General features: G+C 32.8%; 1 protein-coding gene across 41 annotated transcripts in view; it reads right to left on the bottom strand.

Annotated features, from left to right (window-relative positions):
- The window catches only part of Rims1 (regulating synaptic membrane exocytosis 1), a 446,077-nt gene that overhangs the window by 105,249 nt on the left and 325,091 nt on the right, over positions 1-15,737 (bottom strand). For 17 of the 41 annotated variants that reach the window (XM_076860043.2, XM_076860025.2, XM_076860024.2 and 14 more), the window contains 2 exons: positions 10,214-10,285; positions 3,194-3,306 (listed from right to left, as the gene is read on the bottom strand). In XM_076860043.2, coding sequence (XP_076716158.2) covers positions 3,194-3,306; positions 10,214-10,285 — 185 coding nt within the window. Of the gene's footprint in view, positions 1-3,193; positions 3,307-4,341; positions 4,525-10,213; positions 10,286-15,737 lie in introns of those variants that run through there. The other 24 variants (XM_076860046.2, XM_076860031.2, XM_076860029.2 and 21 more) reach the window with 4 other exon arrangements.

A 15,737-nucleotide genomic window follows, 5' to 3' on the forward strand; every position in this document is an offset into this window, starting at 1 on the left:
GTATTCTCAGTACATTAGAATACAATGTTGAAATACAATTGAGGAAATTTTATTGAAGTCTTCCCACTGTATTTTCACATACTAGTTAGAGTTTCTATATTATAACCTACATTTTCTTTATCTTTATCTCAAAACATATACTGTAATCATCTCTTTGCTTTTCACCCAAATCTATTGTAACAATCACATTTCATGTAGCAAGTAGGCTAACATTCCCCATTTTTGGGGTGGGGAGAACTAGAGACTGAACTCAGGGGTACTCAACACTGAGCCACATCCCCAGCCCTATTTTGTATTTTATTTAGAGACAAGGTCTCCTTGAGTTGCTTAGCACCTTGCTATTGCTGAGGCTGGCGTTGAACCTGAGATCCTTCTGTCTCAGCCTCCTGAGCCACTGGGATTGCAGGCATGCACCACCACGCCCACCTCCAATGCCCAATTTTTAAAAGACACTTTAAAAATGCTTTTATTTAAAAATTAAACAATCTGTTCAAATGTTATGTTGGCCTTTTCAAATAAGAGATACTGATTTTAGGGTACAAGGAGTGTAAAGTAAATCTTATTTATAAGAAAAAACATACCAAGTCAATCAAATTTTCCTGGCATACATACTAGAAACAATGATATATACAACAGTATACAGAAACCATATGAAAAAAAGTTATTTTAGAAGTGCATCAAAAAGTTGTATAGCTATCCAGGAATATAAACCATTTGAAATATTGGGTCTTAACAATCAGCTTTTATTTTTTTTTTCAGCTTTTAATCAACTCCAGTAAAAGAAAGAAAGAAAGAAAGAAAGAAAGAACGAACGAAATCTGAAAACCACTCTGTTAAAAATAAAAAAATAAAAATTTAAAAAGAGACAAAAAGTCAGTCAAATGCAGGAGAAAATTAATCAATTACAAATAAACTGCAGTTGATATCAATCTTCACATAAGATAAAACTAAATTAAACAAATAATAGGAAAATAAAAAATAACAATAATCCTATAGCCTCAAGTACAACATTGCAATCAATCTTAAATAGCATGTGCTAAAATCTTACCTAGGTCATTAATCAAATTAAAAATTTACCTTTGAAAATATATTTTAGGACAAATATAGCTATCATATGAGCTGATCAGTTTGAAATAAATCCATAATAATATGATGGCAGACAGTATAGTATTATTTACCAAAAGTCCCGAATACATATATTAACATCATAAAGTACACCATAAATATTTTCTTTGTAGAAAAAGAACACTTATATATAATACAAACTTCTTTTTACATTTTACAAAAACTGTATCTATATGACTTTTAAGATCTTATATTTCAAGAACCTCAAATGACCAAAGTGTTCACTAGTGTATTTGTGATATTAAACAGCAAAAACAAAAAATCCGTAATTATTATTCTCAATTATTCCCTTCTTTCCACCTCAACTCAATCCTTAAATATTGAGATTTCTCTGAAAGACAACTGTGAATGTAAATATCATAAAGAGTAACACTGATGTTAACAAACATGAACTTTTAAAAATAAAAAATTCAACATACAACCCAACCGATTTTGCAGAAGCAATTCTTATTTCTATGGAAGTAACACAACTATCATCTTGCCATTGAGAATTATATGCAGTACCATTGTATGCTTTTGAACCTGTAGAGTGTTTTACTTGCAACTGGAGGAAATGCAAAGAATTTTAGGAGCACATGACTTTTTCAGTATCAATATAACCAGTAACAACAAGTCTGTAGCCAAACACCAAAATCTGTAGTCGTTCAGTTGTGCAACAGGAGTTCAGGAAGAATAATTTACATAAACACCAGTTTATATTTGTTAAAAAGTTAAATAATTTCATCTGGGTTAGTTTTAATAACATTAATTATAGATAATTCTCTCAAAATGTTCCCAGAAAAGAGACAAAAAAGTTTGTTAAACATGTAAATTCATAATTTAAATAAAGTAACTGCCATTTTAGAAAAGAAAGTCAGATTTCACAAAGTATCATATTTTCCAGATTAATTGATGCCTTTAAAACAACCCTAAAAACTAAAGCATGATATATCAACAGGAAGTATGATTTTAAAAAATACAAATTCAGAGTTTATTGTACCAGCATTACTCTATTAATAAATTGATACCTCTTAAAATCAACACTATATTTCTATAATCAACTATTCTGCATGGCAAACTATGCCACATCAGTCTTTGAGACAAAGTATTTATCTTCACAGATCTTTAACATTTCTGTGACACATTCAGTAAAGCACTTGGAGTAATGAGAGAAATGTATCCAGCACACTCAATATGGAGTGAAATGCAAGTTTTACATCAGCAACAATCAACACTGTTGAAAAAAAATATTCAAAATGTTAACCTTTCAGTTGTTTCACAGGTAGGAAGATTCTCAATGCATGTTCAAATATCAGTTCACTGCATTTATACTACCAACTCAATAAAAGTTATTTCAATAATTTAAATTTTTAAATCCTTGATAAGAAACATGTGATAACGAATACTGATAAATCTTGTCACTTACTGAGAAATGGGGCATACAATAAATACCGATTCTTTTAACCCACTATTTAAATCATCTGGCTCATGTAGTTTAAAATTTAGTTTCTGCTATCAAATCACACACACATTCACATGCACACACGTGCACTCGCTCCTCCCGTTAGGAAAATAATGTATACATGCTCAAAGTGAGAGAATCTCCAAAGTAAGTGCTCTAAGACAGCTTTCCATCTTTAAACTTATATAAAAAAAAATACAAGATACTGTTAATCAAGGTAAAATAAAAAAAACACTAGTAAGGCATTCAAAATGACTATTTAATTTTTAAAATATGTTTTAAAAATAGGTTAAGGCAAATCTTCTTTTAACATGTAAAATACCATATCACACTGGGGTTCTCCTAAATTTTATCTTCTATCTTTTTATCTTTGTAAAACCATTTTTGCAGGCCTCCACCCATTCTGATATGTGACCAGCTAAAACTTGTTGGTTTACTCCGTCAACAAAACTAAGTATATGCCAGGAACCACTGGGGTATTGGGGATAAAATTCTAAGAAATTTAACTTCTTAGGATTCAGCAAATTACATATTACCCCAAATATTATTCATTTAATAAAAGGATTATAAAAAGAGGAGGTTCTCAAATCCAAGATTTTTGGACAAGGATCTCTCCATATAGGATACCTTGTTCTATACTGCCGCTTCTCACTGGCACCTGAGGGAGCTGTCTTCCCCTGCGACTGCTGAAGGATGTGTCTGCCGGAGGAGACTGGGTTGGACTTCCTTGTCGATGCATTCTGCAGGCATAAAACAGGGGGAGGGATGAAATTCCAATACAGCCAGACAAAAAATCTTTCCCTTCTTCCTGTTACTATTAAAACAGATATAAAACCTCTAACTTGGTCATTGGAAGCAAAATCAAGTTCTTTTTAATGCTATGTGTAAAAGGAATAATACAAAAGGAGCTCAAAAGAACAGATTCATGTCTTCTACATACAGCTTTGCATAATAAATTCCTGAATGGAGTTGAATCCATTCACTTCTTTTTAACTTTCCATGAAGTTGTGCTTTCTGGGCAAGTTATTCCTGTTTGGCAGTGCTGAAACAAACATATCTAATTACAGCCTTTAGATCTTAAAATATAGAAAAATTAGTTATGAGAGGCTGTTGCCTAAAGTGCTCCTATTAAATTGATATTAGAATTACTTAAAACTGACAGACATAATTCTAATTGGAGATACTTTTACAAATTACCACTCACTTGTACTTTAAGTAGAAAAAATCTTGAAAGGTATTTAAAATAACCCTGGACACATGCTATGAAATATATTGACACAAGGACTGAAATTACAAATGAGAATTTGAGAAGCATGCAGATACATTACTACTGTCCAGGAATAAGCTGACCTCCATCTGTTGGCATTCAAACTTTTTGTTTAACTGATGAACTTTAAGATGCTCTAAGATTTCACTGAACACATAAAGGTTATTTTTTTAAAAAAAATTCCTCTTACACTTTCAAAAAGCAAATACTTATTTAATTCCAAATAATTTATCATACAGAATTTCACATAATTAATAAATTGTATATGAATATGCCACAAACAGATGAAAGGACATACACAGTCAGTTTAAGTTTCAATGATAGCTAACTGGCAGAATTAAAGATAGATGCAAGTAGTAGAGGATGTGGAGAGGTTTAAGTGCCACAGAGAAAGAATTAAAACTTATGGTGTCATAATGAGTGAAAGCTTCGAGTGCTCAGGAAGATACAACACCACACCAACACCTGGAGGCAGGACATGAATGCTGGGCTGACACTGAATAGCAACCTTGTCAGAAGCGGAGAAGGTGGCGCCGACCCTCCAGGGGCAAGGTGGTGCATAGAACACAGTGTTCTGACACTAGAGTGCTCACTCGACCTTGAGCGAGCGGGATGTTTTCCCCTAATGACTGGTTGATCAGTCGCTCTTGGGGCTGCGTGTCCCCTTCTAGAAAGACATGGTGGGAGAACCCTAAAACATTAGGGCCAAAAAAGATCTTCAGTCAGCAGGTTCACATTAACTTTATACCAAAACATCTGTCCAAGGAAAACCTGGTTACTCTCATAAGACAGTGATTTCTAAAGAACCAGAAGAAAACCCGTCACACAATTACTGAAATGAAATTCAAATCAAACTGACAAGTTCTTATTGCAAATGTGAATGTCATATAGTTTTTAAAGGGTAAGTCTATGTTGCTCTGATATAATGAACCTCCTATAAATTCCACAGGGACACAGAGTTCTTTCTCTCATCTTTTTCTGAGCTCTATCTCCAGTGCTAAAACATAACTGCATGGACAGCAAGAGCTCAACACAGATATGTTGATTGAATGAGTCAGAATAATTAGAATGATGAACATGGGGATACTTCAAGTACATGCCTTCAAGAAGAAATAATGCACAGTAGAAATCTTTGTATATTTTTACAAGGTTCATGATGTTTCTTTGCAATAAGCAAATTCATGGCAAACAGCAAAAGGAGGACGCTTTCTGAGATTAATCTAAGGAGATTAAAAATAGACTAATTTTAAAAATGCAGAATGTCTCATTAATTCATATAATTAGGTGCCAGTGGCTGACATGTGAGAAAAACATGTTTTTGGATACAACAGTATCTGAAAAGATATCTGTCAACATATTGACAACTATCTCCAAATGGTGTTCAAAATTTTTATGGAACCAATTTCTGAATTAAGGATTAAGAATAAAAAAAACTTATGTTTAAAATATATTTAAAACAAATACTTTTGCCTTTTTCATAAATTTCAGTACACTTTAAGTAAAATTCATAATTAAAATACCTATTATGCCAGAAGAAATTAAATAACATCTCATTTTTTGGGGGGGGGACTGAGGATTAAACTCAGGGGTACTTGACCACTAAGCTACATCCCCCTATTTTGTATTTTATTTAGAGACAAGGTCTCACTGAGTTGGTTAGCACCTCAACATTGCTGAGGCACTCTTTGAACTTGCAATCCTCCTGCCTCAGCCTCCAGAGCTTCTGGGATTACAGGCGTGTGCCACTGCATCTGACCAACATCTCATTCTTTTAAAGCAATGCTATAAAATTGACGTACTAAGTAACTTGGATAAGAATAAAGAACACATATTGGCTACCAAAAGTATATTAATGAGTACTTTATTCAATCTGCATTTAGATTGATAATCTTTTTTTAAGTAAAATAATTTTCATAGTTACAGTAATTTTGATTCAGGGTATCTCTTCCATTTTAGAAAAATAAAATGGCAAATATCAGGATGAAGAGAACAAAAAGGTACAGTTTAGGTCTTTCATCTTCTTGAGTTATAGATTAATGTTTTATGAGATCCTATTTTATATCCTGAAACATGGATCATTACCTCCATTTCCAAGTGAAGATTAAAAAGGAACTGACAATATTCCATTTTATTAAAATATTAGTATTAATGCTTAATATTAAATCATTCATTCTGAATTGACTTTCACATTACTCAAATGTATAAATTTGATAAGGGAAGGATTACATGACAAAGTCCTTTTGAATGACACTGAGTGAATTTTATCTATTTTTTTCCTTTAGAAGTCATCATGATTAGAAATTTTAACAATCCTATTCAAACTACACATACTGAATGCGGTCTAAAATTCAATCATACAGTTTTCACCCAAGTACTGAGAAATTCCATGGTTATTACAATTTCAATAAAATCTTGTGCTCTTCCTTTATGCAATTTATAAGTACCAAAGAACAACTTGAGTGTGACATAAGATGTGAATAATTTAGATGTGCAACCAAACTAAATAGCAAAGATACAAAAATCAACTTCAGGGGAAAATAAATTTCCTGGCTGAATATTATACAGTTCCAGAATATGTGATTTAATGCATCCTTTGTTGAGCCACATGGAGGCTTGCAGAGCCTGAAAATAGCCTATGATATTTGAGATTAATCATTTAGTAAGATTTGGTTTATCTTTCACATGAAATAAAAGCCCCTCAGTAATGAAGCAGTTCCTGACACTAGCCAGTGTGGACAAGCAGGAGAGCACAGAACAAAGAATAAATAGACAGCTACTTTGCCTGAGGAAGAGAGGGGATGTGGCAGCAAGCTGAATTATAGGAAAGGAAACTGGAGAGAGGAAATGCAGAACTTGAAGAGAGATGAGTAGGATTTTGCAGAGGAGAGATAATGGAAACAAGTATGATTTGTTTTAGGAAAATTAATCAAGAAATTTCAAGGTATTTGAGTGAAAAGCTTGGAGAATCTAGGCTGTATTGCATTGATCTTTTCAATGAAATGGAGTGTGATAAGAACTTGAGGATGCAAAAAGAATGACAGAAGTTTAGAACAACCATGTCAGTCAACATGGCAGGGAGGGAATGATGGATAAGCAAAATGGTAAGAACTTTACTGATCATCAATGCAGGGCATCTGTACATGCCAGACATTGAATGTGTGTGCATGCTATGTGTGTATACACACACATACTTATCTATGTATTCTTTTTAAAATTCTTACACCCTGAGAACTATAATTATTACTATTGTACAAATGAAAAATTGAGGATCATAGTGACTTGCAAAAAGGCAGAGATAGAATGTGCTGGAGTTAGGATCCACACAAATCTGTTGTGCTCCAATATTTGCTCTCTTTTCTGCCTATTGAGATAGTATTTGTTTCTATACCATAAAATGAAAAACAATAATTTTACATCTTGGATATGCTATCAATTTTTTTAGTACAAAACATAAAATATATGCCCATGTATAAAGTTGCTTGGAAGGACTTGAAAGAATTATGTTTTGATATTTGTAGGATAGAAACAAATGGAAAATGGCATCTAACGAGAACCCATTCTGCCATATATATAAACATGTATACTGCATACTCTATCTTACTATCTCCAAATGCATATCTAAATACTTAACTACAAAATTTGTTCCATGCCTATGTTCTTCACCTAAAACTTGGACTTAAGTTATACACATTTCTCAGCAAAACTTTAAATCTTTAGTCAGATATTTCTATTGCTAAAAATAGGACTTGCAGAAATTGCTTCTATTGCCTTTTAAAAAGTCCAGTTTTAGTTTTTTTGTTTGTTTGTTTGTTTTACTGACTTATTAAAGGATGGTATACCACATACATGTGGTATTTGAAGTCATCAAAATAACTCCTCCTATGATGGCCCCTTACAGAGCAGCACAGGCACTATCCAAAAGCAACAGCACAAAATAAAGCATACATTTAAGCAAGGCTAAATAGATGTCTAAACAAACAATCCATAGTCAGGATGCAGAGTGTTGGTTCCAAAAGAAGAAAAGTCACCATAATAGAATGTAGAAAGGATGCTAGCAGTTCTCAGAGGTGAATTTACATGGAGGAGAAAAGCTAGACTTTTATGAAAAGCTTCCCAAGCACAGAAGACAGAAATCAGTTCTGCCTGTCTTCTATCTGTAACTGACTATTATATTTTTCAAAATATTTTCTTATGAGCTATTCCTCATGGGGCCAGTTTGCTGATGCCAACAAAGGGTCTTTAAGCCATGTTATTTTCACAGTAATTTTTGCCAAAAATCAATGCATGATGGAGTGGTATGATTCATGTTTGTAAGTTGTTAACTCCCAAAGGTGGAAAGATTCACTGTCCAGGCAGGGAGTGTATCTAAGTGGTAGAGAGCTTTCCTAGCATGCATGAGGCCCTGGATTTGATCTTCAGCACAGTAAGGGGGAAAAAAAAGTGAATGTGAAAAGCACTATGACCTTACTTCACCTGTAGCTAGATGGAAACTATGTTGTCTTCTGGAGAAATGAAAACAAATATAACCTAGAAAATCCAAATTAATTCTTCTGTACCTAACTATTCAATAATTCACTTAAAGCTACCTATATAATTCATAATATTCTACTAAAATTCAACTAAGAGATTTAATTATAACCAAAAAAAACCTACATGTATAAAAGGTTAGAGTTACCTATTTGAGAGAGCTGGGCTGAGATTAAAGAATGTGAAAACAGAAATGCAATTGGTATTATTTAATTTCAGGCTGTCTATGTAACTGTCAGAACTCTGTGCTTCATTTTCTTCCCAAAGTCCAATTCCTTTTCCAATTTAAGACTTTTTTGAGTCCCCTGCATCCTTATTCCTTTGTAAATTATGTTCTCTAAATACTCAACATCTCCATGTACCACTGCTAGGAGTAGACTTCATCTCCTTTACTCATCACCTGACATGTCCCATATCTTCTCACTTTTCGGGTCTTAACTCAGTGGCAATATCCTCTATATCCTTTAGGAAGATTTCCTTTTTCTTTTTCCTCTCTCTCTCTCTTTTTGCTGTTGTTGTTGTTGTTATTGTTATTGCTTAGGACATTGATCCTTGAACTTAGCACATAACTTGGCACATGCTTATTAAATGAACGAATCACTTAACTGTACAGATTCTATCTCAAATAAGCCTGTTATGATAACCTAGCTGGTGCCCTTCAACCAACCTTGGTCCTTTCCATCCATCTTCCAAAATGTTCCCAAGGTGATCTATAATTTTGTAAGTTAAAATCAATCTCCACCCTCCTGTGTTTAAAGCACATCAAAGGCTCATAAAGTTGTTGAGGTTCTTTGGTACACCATTAACAAGGCAGTCCTGTTATTCATTTAAACTCTCAGGATGTCTCTATTTTTATTTTCAGCATCCATTTTCAATTCCTTGGATCCTGTTCTCCATTCCAAAACTGGTACATTTTCTATAAACTCAAAAAGATATTTCAAGTTTTAGTGTTTTTTTTTACATTGTTCCTCTCATGAAACAGTCTACTTTTCACATCTGCTCTTATCTATCTAAACTTAGTTCAAGTGATATCTATTTATCAAACAGTTTAATTTCATTCTGACCCTACATATCTGTTTTTACTCTACCTGTGCATACCTCTGTAGTAACAGCTGTGATGTCTGAATGCATTCATTCTTTTACATCCATGTCCCCACACCTGCTCTCAACAATTGTTGAGAATGAAATGAAAAATTTTTGAGAATGAAATGAAAAACTGAATATGTCATTGTTAAACATATTCATATATTATTACTATATAATATTATAATACTTCATATTTTTATTAAACTGAACAAATGAATGTGTTATTTGGGATTTATAAGTGTTTTCTGCAATATTGTTCCTAAAAATACTAAAAAGTGTGTGGAATGTGATGAATTGTACACAGGTCAGTAATTCCTTATAATTTTTGCATGAAATCAGCATTTGTCTATGGTTACAAAACACAAGAGCCACAGATTATCCTTTTGAAGAAAAGAGACTTTTTCAAAGATGACATTATTCATATAAATAACACGTATTTGACAGATTTGCATATTCCAGGCATTATGTTCGTGGAAACCTTTAATATAATCTCTGAAACAATAAAGTCCCAATAGTATATAAAAATGAATGTGGGTTTAATCCTCATTAGTAATCAGAATGACCATGAAAAGAATGTTCTTTTCTTTTAAACCTCCAAAATACCCCTTATTTCTTTAATGAGACTATTACCACAAAGGGGCAAAATTATTTACATGAAATTCTTAAAACATCACAACTTGTGTTTAAGAACTGCATAAGTGACATGAGAGAGGAATGCCCTGACTGTAAGAAGGAAGGACGGCAGCACAGCACAACACCGAGCCTACCTTTCTGCATCAGAGGCAGTGCCTTTCCTAGTCTGTTTTTGGATGCTAGATCTTTCAGACTTTCTGGAGTGCCTGTGGAATGAAATGTTAAAGAAATACAAAATATCTGATGAATAAAGCTACATCAACATCATACAATGATAAAAACAATAGACATGAAAATGGCAACTATTTTACCTAAAATGGTTTTGTCAGTCAATACTTTTCAAATTAAAAAATAAATAAATAAAAATTAAAAAAAATCAGAATTGGTGCTGGATGGAAGACAGGAGTTGCTAACAGGAGACACTAGAAACTGATGTTTCATTAGTCTAGACAAACAGGTCTATGGCAATGATCTAACACAGATCCCTGCTAGCAACTCTGCCTCCCCTTGATGAATAAACAGATTTAATGGTGAAGTACAATGATGATAAATGTGACTATGGTGGTGGGTTAGGTGCTGAAAGACCAAAGAGGGGTGATGTGCCCTCTACTTCTTAAAGGTTCAAATTTGCTGCTACAAAGTTGCTCTTTTCTTTTTTGCCTCAAAATTATGGAGAAGAGAGAAGGAAAACGCTAAGGTGTTTAGAGTTTGACATAAGTGAAAGTATTTAAATCTACTATTTAAAGCATTTTTAAAATTGTCATAAGGATTTCTTGGTAATACTGTTGCATTTTAAAAAGTTAATCATATGTTACAAATCAAAGAATTAATAAAGTCCCCAATATATTTTCTAAAAGTACATATATACACTCAATATTTGGAATCTGAAGTTTTTTCATATAAATAATATTATATATATATATATATATCCTACATCCCTAAAGCACTTACATGTGCCTATTTAGACCAAAATGTCTGAACTAATCTAGCTATGTAAAATTTATTATGTACACTTAAGGTATGCATGATGTTATAAATTAAATATATATTGTAAAATAGTTACTATACTAGAATTAATTAACATATCCATCATATCACAGTTACCCACAGAAAACTACATATTTGAAATAAGTAATACAAAATATTGTAGTCTAGAACTTATGCCTTTAAAAAATCAGACAAAACATAAGAATATATATTTTACACCGGTTATTGAATCACTACAATTTATACTTATTTTCTTTCCTGATACACCTTCCTTCCAATAATGTTGAGACCAATATCTGTCTTTGCTTATCAGTGTCAGACATCCTAAATGAGTCAAAGAATGAAGTCAGTTTTCACAGTGTGTATAGTATAGAGACTGCTCTTCTTTCACACTATCTTATTCTTAAAATTCAGGGTTTCAGCTATGTTTTCTTCATCTGCTACCATTCTGAAACCTCATTTCTGAGTTGAAAAAAGGGACAAAATAGAGGAGGAAGTTGTCTCCCACTCACCACATTCCCTTATTAGTTGGAAAAGAGTGGGTTTGATATAATGCAGGATAATGGTATGCCAGGTGCACTGAAGGAGTATGAACTCATTTAACCTTCAAAACAATCCTTTAAGAAGGTGTCATCTCCATTTTCTCCATTATCACAGATGAAGCAACTGGCACAGGGCAAGGCCACTCAACAATAAAGTAGCAAAGCTTGGAACATGTCTATCTGGTTCCATCCAAAATTGTGTGGAGGAGATAAATTCTGATGCATTTTCTAAGATTGCATCCTTCAAGAACGGAAGAACCCATGAAATCTGGTATAGGTTTGGGAAAGCACAAAGAGAAGATTCTCCTTCTTACATTAAGGAAATATAAAAGGAATTTACTTTACTGCTGTATGGTCAGGAGAGGAGACTTTGAGACAACAGAAGTATATGGTACATGCTGAAATCAACAGGGGATGCCTGTTATGGTTGCTGGCAAGGGAGGCTTGTTCCTGAAGCACAGGGAAGGAGGGATAGACACAGCACAAATTTGTGAAGAAGGGGATGAGAGGCAGAGTAAGTAGGTCTGTAGCCCAGAAGGTATTTGAATTCAAAGAAAAGGTAGCATAGTCTTTATGGGTAATTTATGCTTGGTTCCAACAGTGTCTGGGAGAACAAATGTTTCTTTTCTCATCTTCAGTACAGGGAAAGTAGGTGTCATTATCATCAAGGATTTTTCACTCAGTCTTTTGTTACTGCAACAAATGCTTGTTGAGTATGTATATGGGCCAGAGTCTATGTGTGTGAAATATGTCTGTGAACAAAGCATTGATTTAAAGCAATTTACCTTTTACTGGTAGAAGATAAAAAGTAAACAACAACAAAAAAATCACATACAATTCTGTAATACAGTGTGGGAGAAGGTAATAAATGATAACAACTGCAAAAATGGAAACCAGGCCCAGAGAATCAGAAATGTGATCTGGGGGACTAGGAGCAGCTACAGTTTGCAACTGTAAGCAGAGTGGCCACGAAAGAACCACTGAGTTAGTGACATTTTAGCAAACCTGAAGATGAAGAAGTTAGCTATGGTTTATATTAAAGGAAAGAAAATCTCAAAGGCAACAGCAAGAGGGCAGGTGCTAAGGCAGATATGAGACTAGTACATTAACCAGTACAACAGGATTTGAGGGAGATGAATTAGATGAGAAGAGTCTGGGGGAAGTGAGAGAGGGATTGGACAGAACACCGTGAATCTACCTCTGCCCAGTAAAAAGGCTATTCACATCTCTTAGAACTTGCCTGAATTTCTTCTTATGCCTGGTAAATGTTATTCATTTTCTAGATTGGATTGAAATTTCACTTCCTTGGTAAAATTTTCAGACTCTTCTTCCTCTTCTCATCTCCTAAAACTTATTGGAGTCATATGTTAGATGGATTATGATTTTTTTTACCTGCATTATCTCATCTAATCTTGCCAACTCAAAGAGACAGGTAACACTTTTTTCTTTGGAAGAATAATGAGTTAGAGGTTTGCAAAGGTTAAATGATTTATTTTTACATGGTCACTAAATGTCAAGTCAGAGGTGAACTGAGAGTCTCAATAGAAATAATCACATTGCATCTCTGGCTTAAATGAAATAGGAACATGCTGACTAAAGTATGGACTCTGATCAGATTAGATTTAATCTCAGCTGGGTGGCTTTTTATCCCCTCTGTTTTTCCACATGCAAAGTGGTAAGTTTGCTAATTCTAAACAGTCCAATATTGTCTAATATTTATATTACATTATTTGTCATTTTTGTAATTTGACACAGAATTGACATTGTAGTAATTTTCAGCATTCCTTAAAATAACAAGTGATTAAGAGTGCTCAAAGTATTGTTTTTTATTATAATATATATTTGGTTTTGAATGTAAAGACACTTATTAATCTATAAGCATTAATAAGTAGGGCTTCATGTACCCTTTTTACATTTATTCTTAATCTTCTAGTTAAGGATACTCCTTTTTATTCTTCAAATACCATTAAAATTTCATTGCATTAAAGATCCTTCTAAATATTCGTACCAAGGACATGTCTTTATAATTCTTCTAACCACTTAAAAAGAATTCCTCAAATAGAACTAAAATGATAGATACATAATTTCAGAAATTGAGTGTCAAGCAACACCAAAGAAGAAAACAGGAAATTCTAATGTCTTTTCAACCCTAAATCCTAAATCCTAGCTATGAATATATTGTACATTTAAAACACAACTATCCCTTGGAATAAATAAAGGCTGAAGTTATGAATAATAGTAAAGGTCAGAAAAATCCACTATATTCATGTACAATACAAGTGAAAAGACTGATCATGTAAACACACAAGGTATCAGAGTAGAATGAACTCCCTCCTACACTTAATACTATTCCTCATAAGTTTCTTGTAGTCCGGAACCAGGTCTCTTTGAGTTATTACCATAATATCAATACTTAGTACATAGTAGTTCAAATGAAAGATGAATGAATGGTTCAAACACTATTGTCACAAATGACAGGCTGAATAGTACTCCATTGTATATATGTACTACATTTTCTTTATCCATTCATCACTTGATGGACAGTTAGCTTGTTTCCATTACTTGGCTACTGTTCATAGTGTTTCAACAAATGTGGGGTCGAAGGCTGGGGAGTGTGTGTGGGGGGAGGGTTGATCAACAGTACCAAGTTACAGCTAGACAGAGAAAAAATTAAGGTGTGCTATTGTACAGTTATATGACCACAGAAAATGATATTTCAAAAAGCTAGAAGAATTTTGAGTGCTTTCACCATAAAAAGTGAGAAATGAGGAAATAAATGTTAACTCTGATTTATATATTACATGCAGTAAATATATACATATTATTACATATGCTTATATATATGTACATACATATATATACAACAAATAAATGTATTAAAATATCAAGATACCCCACAAATAAGTAGCATTTTTATGTTTTTATGTATATATTAAATTCAAATATTAACAAGTTTTATTTTATATATTATCATGGAATTTGACACTTAAAAATTATAATTAGCATAAAATAAACTAGGGATATAAAATCTAGTCCCCATTTGATCAGTTTAGAAATAAAGCTATGCATAATTCTCTGGGCTAAAGAAAATATAAAATGCCACAAATAATGAATGACCTCTGGTTTATTGTCTTACTCATAATAATTTTCAGTCATTATTTAGGCTTCAATATATGTTTTAATTATAATACAACAAGGCAGCATAGTCTCAGTTTTAGAATAATATTAAACATTAGAATTCAGTTGGTCCATCTACACCTTGGTACATTTACAGATAAGGAAACTGAGTCCCATAACATTTAAGTGACTGATCCAAGGTCATATAGGCCTTAATTAGTCGGTAAGAACACTGTCTTCATGTCTTCATGTCCTTAATTTCTCTGTTCTTTAAAAAAAGTTTTTGTTCTATTGTTATCAATATTTTATTATACATAAATAATATTTCTTTGGTTTAAAAACACAAGAACCAGAATTTTTTATTTCCTTTTTCATTCAAAATGTTAACGGCTATGGCTATATGATTTTAGCTTTATGCTTACTAGTTTATAGGTGACTGATGAACTTATTTAAAAGCTATGAAAGTACATTAAAATGTAAATGTAAAATTTATGATTAAATTAAAGCAAGAGTAATAATCAGAAAATGAAAATGTTTCTAATTAAAACTGAATTCTTTTGAAACTCCATTTAAAAGTATTATTCCCTCTTTATGTAAACTTAATTGTGAAGATTTTTAAAATGTACCAAAGAGATAATTATTAAAAGCTGTTGCTACTTTCCTTTTCTCTTCAATAACTAATTTAAGTTAGAGTAATTTCCTGAATACATTGGTAACTAAAGCTTTTCTGAAGACATTAAAATTCATGTAAAAAATTAATATGTTAAGAGTCTAATATTGGAATGTTATTTTCAGAGTACTCAAATGTGGTCATGATACAAAACATTCAAATTCTGCACATATAATTCCCTGGCTGCCAAGTCTCCCAGGATAAATTTCAACTAATGTCCATTTTACTTATAAATATTCAGCATACTAAAATCTGACACTCTGTTCATTTTATTTAAAAATTGGGAGGATCTGAATGAGTAAAAATGCTTCTGGGAGGTGACATGCAAGTAAGTGCTCCTTA

Source organism: Callospermophilus lateralis, chromosome 6 (assembly GCF_048772815.1).
Source record: "Callospermophilus lateralis isolate mCalLat2 chromosome 6, mCalLat2.hap1, whole genome shotgun sequence".
In the NCBI taxonomy this organism is placed as follows: Eukaryota; Metazoa; Chordata; class Mammalia; order Rodentia; family Sciuridae; genus Callospermophilus; species Callospermophilus lateralis.